General features: G+C 35.6%; 1 protein-coding gene across 4 annotated transcripts in view; it reads left to right on the top strand.

Moving 5' to 3' along the window:
• DLG2 (discs large MAGUK scaffold protein 2) overlaps window positions 1-14,478 on the top strand; it is a 534,199-nt gene that overhangs the window by 491,396 nt on the left and 28,325 nt on the right. For all 4 annotated transcript variants that reach the window (XM_027083549.1, XM_027083548.1, XM_027083550.1 and 1 more), the window contains one exon: window positions 14,265-14,364. In XM_027083549.1, coding sequence (XP_026939350.1) covers window positions 14,265-14,364 — 100 coding nt within the window. The remainder of the gene's footprint in view (window positions 1-14,264; window positions 14,365-14,478) is intronic.

Raw genomic sequence — 14,478 nt, 5'->3', positions numbered from 1 at the left:
GCATGGATGCTTGTTGGCTTCTCTGGCTCCTGAAGGGCATTCTTCCCATCCAACACCAGTCAGCTGATCAGACCCCCATCTGACTCCTAGAGCTTTTCCAGTGGGCACCTGCTTGTGGTCAGTTATGTCCTGACAGCCACATCTTGTAGGCTTAACCCTCTAGGCTTTGACTAGAACCTTTGGGTTGTAGCAAATATCAATCAAAGGAAAGGAAGGGAAGGAGGGAGGAAAGGAGGAAGGAAAGAAAGAACAAAAAACCGTTAATGGAGAAATCAAGAAATTAACGGTGTGACCAACATATCTGATCCATTCAACTATTCTGTTCCCCATTTTTCTGTCTAACACATGAGATTTGAAAATCATTCCAATGTGTCCCATTGATGAGAACATCTTGAAAATGAGTAAAGTTGGATATGCAAGTTTTGGGGTTTTTTGCTTAGTTTTGCTTTGGTTTCAGATCCTGTGGTTTGTTGCATAAGCCATTAGTATTGTGTGGCTTAATGCCAAAATGCTGGACAATTCTAGAATTCTGAAGCAACTAATCGGAATCACATAGCTTGGCAATTTCCTATGGAGTCTGCTACACAAAATGATGCACGAATTGACAAAATGCCACATTGTCAGAATGCATTACTGAATGTTATCATCCTTTGCACTAGTCACAAATATCAATATCTATTTAAGTGAAGACCAAATTGCTAAGGGCTCAGCAGAGGGCTTGGCACATAAAAGGACATAGTAGCCATTCACTAAATAAATTTATTAATGAGTAAAGTGAATAGTGAAAATCAGAAATGTATTAATAAATAAAGTGAATAAATAAATGAATGAGTGACCCCCTAACAGCAGCATGAAGGTTCCATCAGCTACAGTGAACTTGAAGAAAGCCATTTTTACTTTTTCCAACAACTGTAGCTATGGCCCAGGGACCACACAAAGTTTCAAGTTTGCAAGATGGGATGGACTGTGGAAGAAGCTCCGTTGTAGACAACTCAGTACAACAGCACCGTCTCTGATGTTTGATTCTCTGATACTTTGATTCTCCCAGTTTGAGGTCATGTCCACATCCATGCTGGAATACTTTGAATCTTAACAAATAGATTTATACTAAAACTAGCACCAGAGCTCTATATCCAGAATGATAACCTGCTTGCCCCAACCTCGCAAAAAAAAAAATCAGGAGCAAGTTTGAAAGAGTCTTCAGGTCATTTAGAGAATACTGTCTACAGTAATAGATCAAAGTCTTACTTTTCGTTTGATTGTAGTAGTACTGGTACAATACTCATGAACTACTCAAGAATAATAGTTTGACCAATTATTTCAGTATGTCTCTGGGTATGATGCCCTGAATTGTAAATATATTATTTTCATAGTAATTTTTATTGTCTGGTAGCTTCAGATTTTAATGTAAAGTTTACACTTCTGTGACAAATAATTTCTCTTAGAAAAGCTACTCTTCAAGCAGAGAATTTGATAATTAAAAAAACAAAGCTTAATTTCCCAGTTGTGGGATGTATCAGTGTTCTCTTTCAACTTGATTAAATAAATCTTGCCCTTGGCTAACAGACTTAAAATGTACCTTTCTCATAGAAGCTTTACATTGCAATGGGGTAATTAGGATTGTGTAGGGGGTGTTAGAAGGGGAGAAAAAAAAGCAGACAGGACACATCATTGGGACCAATTATAAATTAAGAATAAATGGTTGCTAGAGGAGATGTCAGTTAGTACAGATCATTTTGAAAGTAGTTTGGCACGTGTCGGATTTTTTTAGCTATCCATAATTTTTAACTCAATAATTCAACTTCTAGAAATCTATCCCAAGGAAATAATTTGAAATACAGAAAATGTTGTATTCATTGCAGCATAGAGTACTTAAAAATGGGAAACTACAGAAGTATCCAATAATACAGGAATGTTTAAGCCAATTGTGGTAAATCCATTTGATGAAATATTAAGTTGTTATTATGCTTATAAGATGTATTGGTTTATAGTTTTTATTTATTGTGATATATTTTCTAATTTTGGTGTCTGGTAATGGTGCCGTATAGAATGAGTTCTGTCTTTTGGAAGTTTGAGAAGAATTGATATTTATTCTTTTTTAAATGTTTAGTAGAATTCACCAGTGAAGCCAGCTAGGCCTGGGCTTTTCTTTGTGGCTAGTTTTTCAAATTACTAATTTAATCTATTTATTTGTTATAAGTCTGTTCAGAGTTATTTTTCTTCTTGAGTCAGTTTTGGTAATTTGTGTCTTTCTAGGAATTTGTTCATTTCATTTGTCCATCTAAATTGTCTGATTTACTGGTATACAACTGATCATGGTATTTCTTTATAATTCTTTTTATTTCTATAGGGTCAGTAATGATATCTACTCTTTTATTCCTTATTTTAGTAATGAGTCTTCTCTCTTTTTTTCTTAGCCAATCTAACAGTTATCAATTTGTTAACCTTTTCAAAGAACTAACTTTTGGTTTTGTTGATTTCTCTCTGTTGTTTTTCTCTTCTCTATAGTTCATTAATTTCTGCTCTAATCTTTATTATTTGCCTTTTTCTGCTTGCTTTAGGCTTAGCTTGGTCTTTTTTCCAGTGCCTTAAGGTGGAAGGTTAGACTTTTGATTTGAGATCTTTTTTAATATTATAGCTATAATATTTAATATTATAGCTATAAGTTTTCCTCTAAATATTGCTTTAGCTGCCATAAGTTTTGGTATCTGTGTCTTTATTCTTATTCATATCAAAGTCTTTTCTAGTTCCCTTATAATTTCTTCTTCGACCCATTGGTTAGTTAGGATAGTGTTTTCATTTCTTTTAATGTCCACATATTTGGGGATTTTCTAAATTTCTGTTTCATTATAGATTTCTAATTTCATTCCATTGTTAAGCATTCATTAAAGCTGATGCTTCCAAATACTCTCTAATGATATGTCACCATTAAAATAATTGGCTCCTATTTATTGAGCTTTAATAAATGCCAGGCACTATGATAATAGCTTTTTATACATTATCACATTTAAATATTCAGAACCGAGGCTCAGAGATTAAACAAGCAAATAGCTGAGCCAGCACATTTTTATTACTAATAATAAACAGCAACTAGATCAGATCATTGAGCATAGAATTATGAGAAAAACAGCTTCTGAGAGATAACTGCCAAGAAATGCAATTGAAAAAGACAAACATTATTCATTTGGCCATGGTTCTTTTTCTTCCATTACTTCTCCCCCTTTTCTCCAGATGTTTGTTATATTCCTTCTCTTCCTTCTTTTTCTTCTCCTTTTTTGCCAAAAGTTTCTCCCCATATTCCCAGTGGGAATCATCCCTTAGCATTTCAGTTCATGCATTCATTTGATGAATATTTGAGTACCTACCTTCTCTAGATCCTACATACAGAAATGAAAGGGATGTGGTGCCTGCTCTGAGATCATCATGTAGTAGGAGAGAGCTATGTAAAAAGGAGTAGATTCACTGTGACAGCCTTGGGTAGAACATCTGAGCATATAACCTTAAAAATGAGTCAGTGTTCATGAGATGGACAAAGGGGGAAGGGTTTCTATAACCAGCACCCAAGTCAAGATATAGAATATATACCTATAAGTCAACTATACTTCAATTAAAAAAGAAGAAGATATACCTATATATATTTAGGACAGTAGCCTAGGCTAGAAATATATTTTGGGGAAGTGTCGTGGTTCTAGCCATGATAAAGGCACAGTTTCTCACTTTTCAACCATGAATTTGATTTCTACCACCATATCTTAGTTTTGCCTGTTCTAGAACTTCTTATAATTGAAATCATACATACATACTCTTTTGTGTCTGCCTTTTATGACTCAGCATAATGCTTTTGAGATTCATCCATGTTGTTGCTTATATTGGTAGTTCAATGCTTTTTATTGCTGAGTAGCAATAGCAATATATTGTGTGTATCAGTGTATCACAGTTTATCAATTTACCTGTTGATGGACATCAGAATTCCCATTTGGGGAATTATGAACATTCTTATACACACCTTTTTGTGGACATATTTTTCTCTTGAGTAAACATCTAAGGGTGAATTGCTGAATCATAGGTTAGCTGTATGATAAACTTTACAAGAAACTGTCAAAGTGTTTTCAAAGTGGCTATACCATTTTGCATTCCCACTAACAATTCATATGAGAGTTCCAATTGCTTCACATCCTTACCAACACCTAATATTGTAAGTCTTTTTACTTTCAGCCACTCTAGTGGGTGTGGAGTGGTATCTTGCTTTGGCTTTAATTTCTCTGATGATTAATGATGTTTTTCACATGCTTACTGACCATTTGCATATCTTATGTTAAATATCCAGTTGAGTCTTTTGCCCATTTTTTATTATATGTTTTTGCTTTTTATTGTTCAGTTGTAGGAGTTTTTAAATATTCTGAATAAAACTCCTTTATCAGATATATGTATTTTAAACATTGTTTCCCAGTTTGTGGCTTGGTTTTTTATTTTCTTAATGACCTCTTTTGAAAAGCAAAAGTTTTTAATGATGAAATCCAGTTTACCATTTTTTTAAATTTACCATTAGTGCTTTTATGTTTTATCCACAAAATCTTTGCCTTCCTCAGATTACAAGTATATTCTGTTTTCTTCTAGAAATTGTATACTTCAAGCTTTTAGAATTAGGTCTGCAATCTATCTCTAGAAAATTTTGGTATATGGTATAAGTTAAGAGACGAAGTTCATTATTATGAAAATTTTCAAGCTTACAAAAATGTAGAAAGAATAGAATTATGAACCTCTGTACCTATTAGCTTCAACAGTTACCAACTCATGGTCAATCTTGTTTTGTATATTCTGAAATATATGAGATATTTATAGATAGATAGATAGATAATCTCCCCTGAACTATTTCGAGAGGACATTGTAGAAATTATGGCCTGTTGTTGTTGTTGTTCTAATTCAGAATTCAATCCAGGATCGCACATTGCAATTCATTTGTCCTATTTTCTTAATCTCCTTTAATCTAGAATGGCTCTTTAGCCTTTTCTGTTTTTTATGACAGTGACATAAGAGGATTAAGAGGATGTTTCTTAATTTTAATTTGCTGATTATCTCTTCATGGTTAGCTTCATCTAATGCATTGTTGGCAAGGATATTATATCAGTGATACTGTATACTTCTCAATGCTTTCCATCAGGAGGCACATGGTTTCAGGTTATCCCACTATATTGTGATGCTAAGTTTGATCACTTGGTTAAGGTGGTATCTGCCAGATTACTCCACCATAAAGGCACTTTTACCCACTTTTTTTTTTTTTTTGGCTGTGTTGGGTCTTTGTTGCTCCACGCGCGCTTTCTCCAGCTGCAGCGGGCGGGGGCTACTCCTCACTGCAGTGCGCAGGCTTCTCATTGCGGTGGCTTCTCTTGTTGCTGAGCACAGGCTCTAGGTGCACAGGCTTTGGTAGTTGTGGCGTGCAGGCTTGGTAGTTGTGGCACATGGGCTTAGTTGCTCCGTGACATGTGGGATCTTCCTGGACCAGGGCTCGAACCCGTGTCCCCTGCATTGGCAGGTGGATTCTTAACCACTGCACCACCAGGGAAGCCCCTACCCACCTTTTTAATGATTAATCTGTTAGAAGATAAGTGTCCCGAGAGGGCGTAGAGCAGAAGCAAGAAGAACTGCAGTCCTGCAGCCTGTGGAATGAAAACCACATTCACAGAAAGATAGACAAAATGAAAAGGTAGAGGACTATGTACCAGATAAAGGAACAAGATAAAACCCTAGAAAGACAACTAAATGAAGTGGAAATAGGCAACCTTCCAGAAAAAGAATTCAGAATAATGATAGTGAAGATGATCCAGGACCTCGGGAAAAGAATGGAGCCAAAGATCGAGAAGATGCAAGAAATGTTTAACAAAGACCTAGAAAAATTAAAGAACAAACAAATAGAGATGAACAATACAATAACTGAAATGCAAACTACACTAGAAGGAATCAATAGCAGAATAACTGAGGCAGAAGAACGGTTAAGTGACCTGGAAGACAGAATGGTGGAGTTCACTGCTGCAGAATAGAACAACGAAAAAAGAATGAAAAGAAATGAAGACAGCCTAAGGGATCTCTGGGACAACATTAAAGACACCCACATTCACATTATAGGGGTCCCAGAAGGAGAAGATAGAGAGAAAGGACCCGAGAAAATATTTGAAGAGATTATAGTCGAAAACTTCCCTAACATGGGAAAGGAAATAGCCAGCCAAGTCCAGGAAGCACAGAGAGCCCCAGGCAGGATAAACTCAAGGAGAAACGTGACGCGACATATAGTAGTCAAATTGACAAAAATTAAAGACAAAGAAAAATTATTAAAAACAACAAGGGAAAAATGACAGATAACATACAAGGAAACTCCCATAAGGTTAACAGCTGATTTCTCAGCAGAAACTCTACAAGCCAGAAGGGAGTGGCACGATATATTTAAAGTGAGGAAAGGGAAGAACCTAAAACCAAGATTACTCTATCCAGCAAGGCTCTCATTCAGATTTGACAGAGAAATTAAAACCTTTACAGACAAGCAAAAGCTAAGAGAATTCAGCACCACCAAACCAGCTCTACAACAAATGCTAAAGGAACTTCTCCAAGTGGGAAACACAAGAGAAGGAAAGGACCTACAAAAACAAACCCAAAACAGTTAAGTAAACGCTAATAGGAACATACATATCGATAATTACCTTAAATGTGAATGGATTTAATGCTCCAGCCAAAAGTCACAGGCTCATTGAATGGATACAAAAACAAGACCCGTATATATGCTGTCTACAAGAGACCCACTTCAGACCTAGGGACACATACAGACTGAAAGTGAGGGGATGGAAAAAGATTTTCCATGCAAATGGAAATGAAAAGAAAGCTGGAGTAGCAATACTCATATCAGGTAAAATAGACTTTAAAATAAAGAATGTTACAAGAGACAAGGACGGACACTACATAATGATCAAGGGTTCAGTCCAAGAAGAAGATATAACAATTACAAATACATATGCACCCAACATAGGAGCACCTCAGTACATAAGGCAAATGCTAACAGCTATAAAAGAAGAAATCGACAGTAACACACTAATAGTGGGGGACGTTAACATCTCCCTTACACCAATGGACAGATCATCCAGACAGAAAATTAATAAGGAAACACAAGCTTCAGATGACACAACAGACCAGATAGATTTAATTGATATTTATAGGACATTCCATACAAAAACAACAGATTACACTTTCTTCTCAAATGCACGTGGAACATTCTCCAGGATAGATCATATCTTGGGTCACAAATCAAGCCTTGGTAAATTTAAGAAAGTTGAAATCATATCAAGCATCTTTTCTGACCACAACACTAATGAGATTAGAAATAAATTACAGGGAAAAAAAATAAAAAACACAAAACACATGGAGGCTAAACAATACGTTACTAAATAACCAAGACATCACTGAAGAAATCAAAGAGGCAATCAAAAAATACATAGAGGCAAATGACAACAAAAACACAATGACCTAAAACCTATGGGATGCAGCAAAAGCAGTTCTAAGAGGAAAGTTTATAGCAATACAATCCTACCTCAAGAAACAAAAGAAATCTCAAATAAACTATCTAACCTTACACCTAAAGGAACTAGAGAAAGAAAAACAAACAAAACCCAAAGTTAGTAGAAGGAAAGAAATCATAAGGATCAGAGCAGAAATAAATGAAATAGAAACAAAGAAAACAATAGCAAAGATCAGTAAAACTAAAAGCTGGTTCTTTGAGAAAATAAATGAAATTGATAAACCTTTAGCCAGACCCATGAAGAAAAAGAGGGAGAGGACTCAAATCAATAAAATTAGAAATGAAAAAAAAAAGAAGATAATGTATGCTGTTCCCCAACAAATTTTTAATCAATAGTTTTATTAACCACTGATGATTCTTGTCTGAATTAATTATTATTATGGTAGTCAAAAAATGGTGATTTCCTAACTTTATTATTTCTTCTATAGTTATTAGCATTCTACATAAGAGAACTTTCTCTTTTTCCCCATTATTAATTATTCAATTTAGGTGTTTTGGATGATCTTTATGGACTTATGATTTTCTTTTTTAATTCAATGTGTTATACCCCATTTCTGTCATTATTCATTTTAGTAATCAACTTGTCTAGATTTGGCTGGTGTGATCACTTTTAAACTGGCTTTGGTGCCCTTTTGACATACCATCATTAGTTCTAGGTTTTCTAAATTTTGTGTTATTGTTGTGTTTATGTTTAGTACTTTTTACTTTCCAGTCCAACAAAATGTTTCAGACTTACCTTTTACTTTACCTGCTCATGGAATCAGCCATTTCTCAAAAAAAACCCCACAAAAACCTAGCTCTTTTTTGTAGGAAATGGCATTTAGAAAACAAAGTCTGAGCACCAGGTGTGCTTTTTGCTTCTGGGATATCATTACATCTAGCCTCCTTTAATGGGCAGAGAAAGAAAAATAAATTTGTTCAGAAAACATCATAAATTTATATCAGATGCTTCTAATTACTATTTACCATCATAAGATTTTTCCTCTCCTTACCTCATTCCATGATTGTACCTTACCCTTCTTTCACAAGGATAACGTTGTTTCACAACATCAGTGTGTTTTATTCACTTGCCCATTACTCACACACCAAATAGTTTCAGAATTCAACCGACAATAAGCCTCCTAAGTGAAGTTCAAAATTTCTTTACAATTCTATCTTTAGAATATATTCTGAGGGTAAGTAGTCAGAGTACTATGTTTCTCCCATATTTTTTTGAAGCAAATTCAATGCATTAAATCATTTCAACTGTAACGACTTAAATATGGCATGACCACAATGCCATTTATCACACTTAAAAATTAATAATTATTGGATTAATATTCCATCTATTTCAGGTCTTAAATTGACTCATAAATATCATAAATGCTTTTTTGTTTCTTTATTATACAATTTCTTTGCTTGAACCAGAAGTGAAATCTATTGCAATTGGTTGATCCCTCTTAGTTCTCTTCTGATTTATATGTTTTCCCCCATTTTTTTGTTTGTTTTGTTTCCATTTTTATATTTAAGAAACCAGGTCATTTGTCTTATAGAGTTTGCTCCAGATTTTCTTTGTAGTATAATTTAGCAGGTTTCTCTGTCCTCTTTATTTCTGTAAACTGGTAGTTGGACTTAGAGGTTTGGTTAGATTCAGACTCATTGGCAAAGGAGGGTTTTCTTTCCTTTTCTTTTGAGAGTAGAGGTTTACAGAACTACTTTGTGGTAATATTTTGTTTTCCCATCAGGAAGCACATTCATCTGATTGTCTTTTTGTGTGTGTGATGTTACCAGCCATTGATGCTCAATGCCTAGATGCATTAATTCATTAGCCTTGCAAACAGAACCCTGGGACACTGTTACAGACACATTTATAGGGACACTGTTACAGACACACATCCATTCAGACACGTATCTAAAACAGACATATTTCAGGCCAACTCCTGTCTTTCCTTTAACAACCTCTTTGTTTCATTGTTACTTGTGTTTGGACCTCTTTTGTTTTAAACTTCTCTTTTTTTCTGTATGAAACCATGATGTGTATAATACAAAGTGGTGGTCCAAACTTATAGTAACAACCTTCCAAAGGGAACACAATTATTTTAGAGGAGGAGAGACAAGAATGAAGAGGGAAGAAACATTTATAAGAGATAAAAGAGGTCACAGAAAAAGGTGTATATGAGCTCAGTATACATTTAAATCAAATTTTGCCCAGAGAACATTCATATCTTGAATGTGACTTTTTTTTTTTTTTTGCGGTACGCGGGCCTCTCGCCGTCGCGGCCCCTCCCGCTGCGGAGCACAGGCTCCAGACGCGCAGGCTCAGCGGCCATGGCGGCATGTGGGATCTTCCCGGACCGGGGCACGAACCCGCATCCCCTGCACCGGCAGGCGGACTCTCAACCACTGCACCACCAGGGAAGCCCGAATGTGACTTTTTAGAACTATGAAACATTCGAAGCTTGAAAAATTAGAACATGAAGAAGAAAAACTTTAAAATGCCCCTCGTTTTAAAGTTTTCTGAATGAAAAGGATAAAAACACATCAAGATTCCCTCGTGTGTCTTTAAAAACATGGGATTTGAGTGGGAGAAGGAGCAATTTGAGTTTTTTGTTTTGTTTCTTTTCTTCATGAAGCGTGTATTTTAGCTTAAACCAGTTCACCAGTGCCATTACATTGTGGGGTCAGGCTGCACAATTTCGTGCCATTTGACCTAACAACTTGGCGACTTCTGAGTGACAGCAATAATATGCTGACTCCTGGAATGAGTGTTCTAATGTCTGTCACAACATGAAAGGTATTCATTTAACAGAGACACAACAGAATCAGATAAACAAGGCATGTGTATCTGATTGATTGCAAGGGTTGTGGAGGGAGGTTTCCTCTCATTCAATTAAAGATAAAAAATATTTACACCAAGTAAAATTTAAAACATGCTGTGATTGTTTGCTTTCATCCCATAGTGTGGAGGTTAGGGAGAGGGGTATTTTTGTTTTTTAAGACCTTATTGAGATATAGTTCACATAGTATACAATTCACAGACTTAAAGTGTCCAATTCAGTGTTGTTTAGTATATTGGTAGGGTTATGCAACCATCACCACAATCTAATTTTAGAACATTTTCGTCTCTCCTAAAACTAACACTATACCCATTAGCTGTCACTTCCCATTCTCTGTACCCCCTACCCTCACTCAGCCCCAACCAACCACTAATCTACTTTGTCTATAGATTTGCCCCTCATGGGCACTTACCTTTTAAAAGCCATTCATAACCTGTCACACTGAAATTTTTTTACTTTATTTTTGTACATTATTTAAAAACAAGTACAATAGAATAGAACCCTCAAAAACATGAAAGGGTCTCAAAAAATTGTAGCAGGATATCCCACAAAAATATTGTTGAAGCCAATAGCATCTGATGGCTTAAATAAATAATTGCCAAGCAGTGAAGCTGTGGGAAAGAAGACAGATTACAGTGTCACTTAAGAAAGTCAGATGCTAATGATTTTAAATATAAACTTGAAACAGGCTTGAGTTACGGAAGCTTTTCTTGCTCTAAGAACAGCAATATTTGCAACCAGGAATATTTGCAAATTCAGATTCTAACTTCACTGCTCACCAACTGTGTGACTCTGGGCAAGTAACAGAAGATTTGTAAACTTTAGTTTCCTCATCTGTGATATGAGAATAATGATGGTACCAACCTCATGAAGTTAGTGTGGAGATTCGCATATGCAGAGCCTTTAGAACCAAGCCTGGCACATAATAAGTGCTCAGCAAATGTTACTTGTTGTCTTTACCATTTTTGTTCATAAGAACTCAATAATCCAGGTCAAATTCCACAATGGAATTCTTAGATATGCCAACTTTCCACTTGCCACGTGTGATTGGTATTTTCAAAATCTCTGCTCAAAGAAGTTTTCTGCCATGAAGACAATGGATTGGAATTTAAGATACTGTAATGTAGAGGAAAATAGCACTGATCAAGTATGATTAATAGAGCTGTAGGTTAGCCTTCAGTTGCTTTAGAACGATGTGTTCCATGAATAGTAAAAGTGCTGATTTATTATTCTCACCTAACACTCGTGTAACAGATTTTTCTTTTCTAAATTAAAAGAAAAAATCAACAGCAATGAAAACAAAGCTTATATAATGGTATTACACATGTCTAACAAAATAAAGAATAGATTAGAGCACCATAAACCACATATAACCTCTTCTAGTTGAAATGTTTAACTAAGACCTTAAGTGTGTGACTTTTAAATCTGTGCGTGTGAAGGGAAGTTGTGATTTGGTTTTGTGTCCATAAATGTAAGGCAATGTGACCACCAACGAATGATTCCATTACCTTTTCTTTAACTCCAGTACAAAGTGGCTTTCGGTAATAGACTGATATGTTAGATAATTTTATTTTTGAGGAATTATTATGCATTTTCTGTTCTTTTAAAAAGTGTGGTGCTAAATATTATGATGTCCCAATCAGATGACTCATGATACACAACATTTTCATACTCGGGAAATGTTAACACATTACAGTCCTTGCTTGGAAAAGATAAAAGAATGAATCACAAACAACACATTTTCATTTTCCTTTGACCCCAAGAGACAATTTAAACGATGTGGTTTGCATGCAGCCCCATATGGCTCTCAAAGGCCTCCACATTGTGCATTCATGTCTACATTTTAACCCCAGGCTTTATTCCTCCTGGCATTGTTTTGTATTTGCATGAAAATATGTAAGTGTTTTTTTTTTGCATGACAAGCCATCCGTAACGTTGAAGTTAAATGTCTAACATATCTTGCAATATCACGTGTCATTAATTCTTACATGATATTTTTTTTCTTTTATTTTCAGTTACTGAAGTTAAATATGCTTGAAATGTAAAAGTGGCATGAAACTGGAGTGATGCAAGAATATTTAATGTTCCTTTAAGGACTTACCATTTTTTAACTGGGAAAATTTGGGGGGTAGTTCCCAGCCTTGTCTTTGGACACCAATCCCTCAATTACAAATTATGATAAAACTATATTGAACACAAGTGCTGTCAGCAGAGTAATAAATTCTGAAGTGATACTTCTTTTTTTCCCTGAGAATGTGTTTCTAGTTCTTGAATATGAAGTACAAAATGTGTCCCCTAATTTCAGGATTTATTAAATATTTGATTTATTGGTTTTCTTAAAGCCTTCTTAATGGTACATAAAATTAAGCTCAACTGACTTTGGTGAAATTTCCTAGTAACTAAAAAAGTAATGAATTACTGAATGACAGCGCCAATATTTTAATACTTCAATATTTCCTAAATGAACATGACTACCAAAATGGATATTAGATATAGGAGTGCGTGAGTATACAAAGAAAATAAGTTATTTATACCATTTTGTCAAGCATCAAATTCATAAGAGCACATAACTGATTCCCGCCAATGGGCCAAAATATCCAAACAAGTGCTGTCCCTTGTCAAATTACCTTCAGCCTTTGGCACACTAATACCTGTGTGGTAACAAATCTTGTTTCTTGGAGAGAGACCCTCAGAGCCACGTTAGTCAAGTAAGCTGGCAAAACATGTTTTTAAAATGATACGTCAATATGAAATTACCAAGACTTGCAGGGCTTATAGCCTATAAAATGATTAAGAACGGGTTTCCCAAAGAAGAACCCCAGATAGCATTTACATAACAGCAACAGTGGGAATAAATGATTTTTTCTTAAGAAGTCTTTTAGGCAAGCATCTGATATTCACTTGAATGAATAAGTTCTGATACAGGTATTCTGTTATGTCTATCTGTATTATTTTAAATTCCACCTCATTTAAGCTAATGGAGTGGTTTACATTTTTAAGGACAGCGCTTCTTCCATTATTTCTTGTCATATCAGAATATAGATAAATGGCCGTTATATCTCCCTTGCTTGAGTGAATATCAAGTTAATACCTCTTTAGCAGCAATTTTAATAGATTTTGGTTGATGGTGCCTTGACTGTCACCAGCTAGCTCTGTGATATTGGCAAGGGACTCAGCCTCTCTGTGCCTCTGGCCCCCTGTCTACAAGTGAGGGCTTAGAGCTCAACTATCTTTAAAATCTCTTTTGAATGAAAATATAATACTGTAATTATCATATATCTGTGTGGGAACTAAATCATCATATATCATAAATCCACACACATCTCTGAGGTTTTAACTAAATTCAAGCTGAAGTAACTCAAATTCCAGTTTTTTAAAAAGACATCTAGACACTGATGTGTCTAGCATCTCTAGTAAAGTCTTTTCTACCTGATGATAATGATGATTATAAAGATGAGTTTGTATAGCACTTTATGTTTATACTGCCTTACATGAGTCTCACAACCTAAGAGCTGCTGTCATCATCCTCAGTATGCAGATGAAGTAGATACTGAGGTTCAAAGAGATTCAGTTACCTGTCTAAGGTGATGAACTAGCAAGTTACAGAGCCGGACAGAGGGTCTTCTACTTCCAATTTAATATTCATTTCCCCCGTCGTCATTTACCTGCCTTTTAATTAGGAGACAGTTTTTCCAAGGTGTCATTTTTCAGAATTTACACTCCTGGAAACTAAAATCTGCCTTTAGGGACCCTCCCGCACCCCTTTAGACTATCCACTTGCGTCACTACAGCTCTCTCTGCTTTTACAAACTAGTTGTTTTGTCAGCATGAGTGTGACAACAATTAGACGTCCCCTGTTTTTGCCCCATGCCTTTTCTCCTTCACAGTCATTCAATGACAAGCGTAAAAAGAGCTTCATCTTTTCACGAAAATTCCCATTCTACAAGAACAAGGAGCAGAGTGAGCAGGAAACCAGTGATCCTGAACGTAAGTAGATTCTCGAAGAGAATGTCACCTGCAACACAAGAGAAAAAAATCCTTCACGGGCAACACGCATGATGTAGGCTCCCCCACGCCACACGCCTAGGCAAACAAACACGG

The sequence above is a fragment of the Aethalodelphis obliquidens genome, unplaced genomic scaffold (genome assembly GCF_003676395.1).
Source record: "Aethalodelphis obliquidens isolate GAN/ISIS:26980383/991018 unplaced genomic scaffold, ASM367639v1 scaffold50, whole genome shotgun sequence".
Taxonomy (NCBI): Eukaryota; Metazoa; Chordata; class Mammalia; order Artiodactyla; family Delphinidae; genus Aethalodelphis; species Aethalodelphis obliquidens.
The sequence above is the reverse complement of the archived record's forward strand: the minus strand, read 5'-3'. Positions and strand labels throughout refer to the sequence as shown.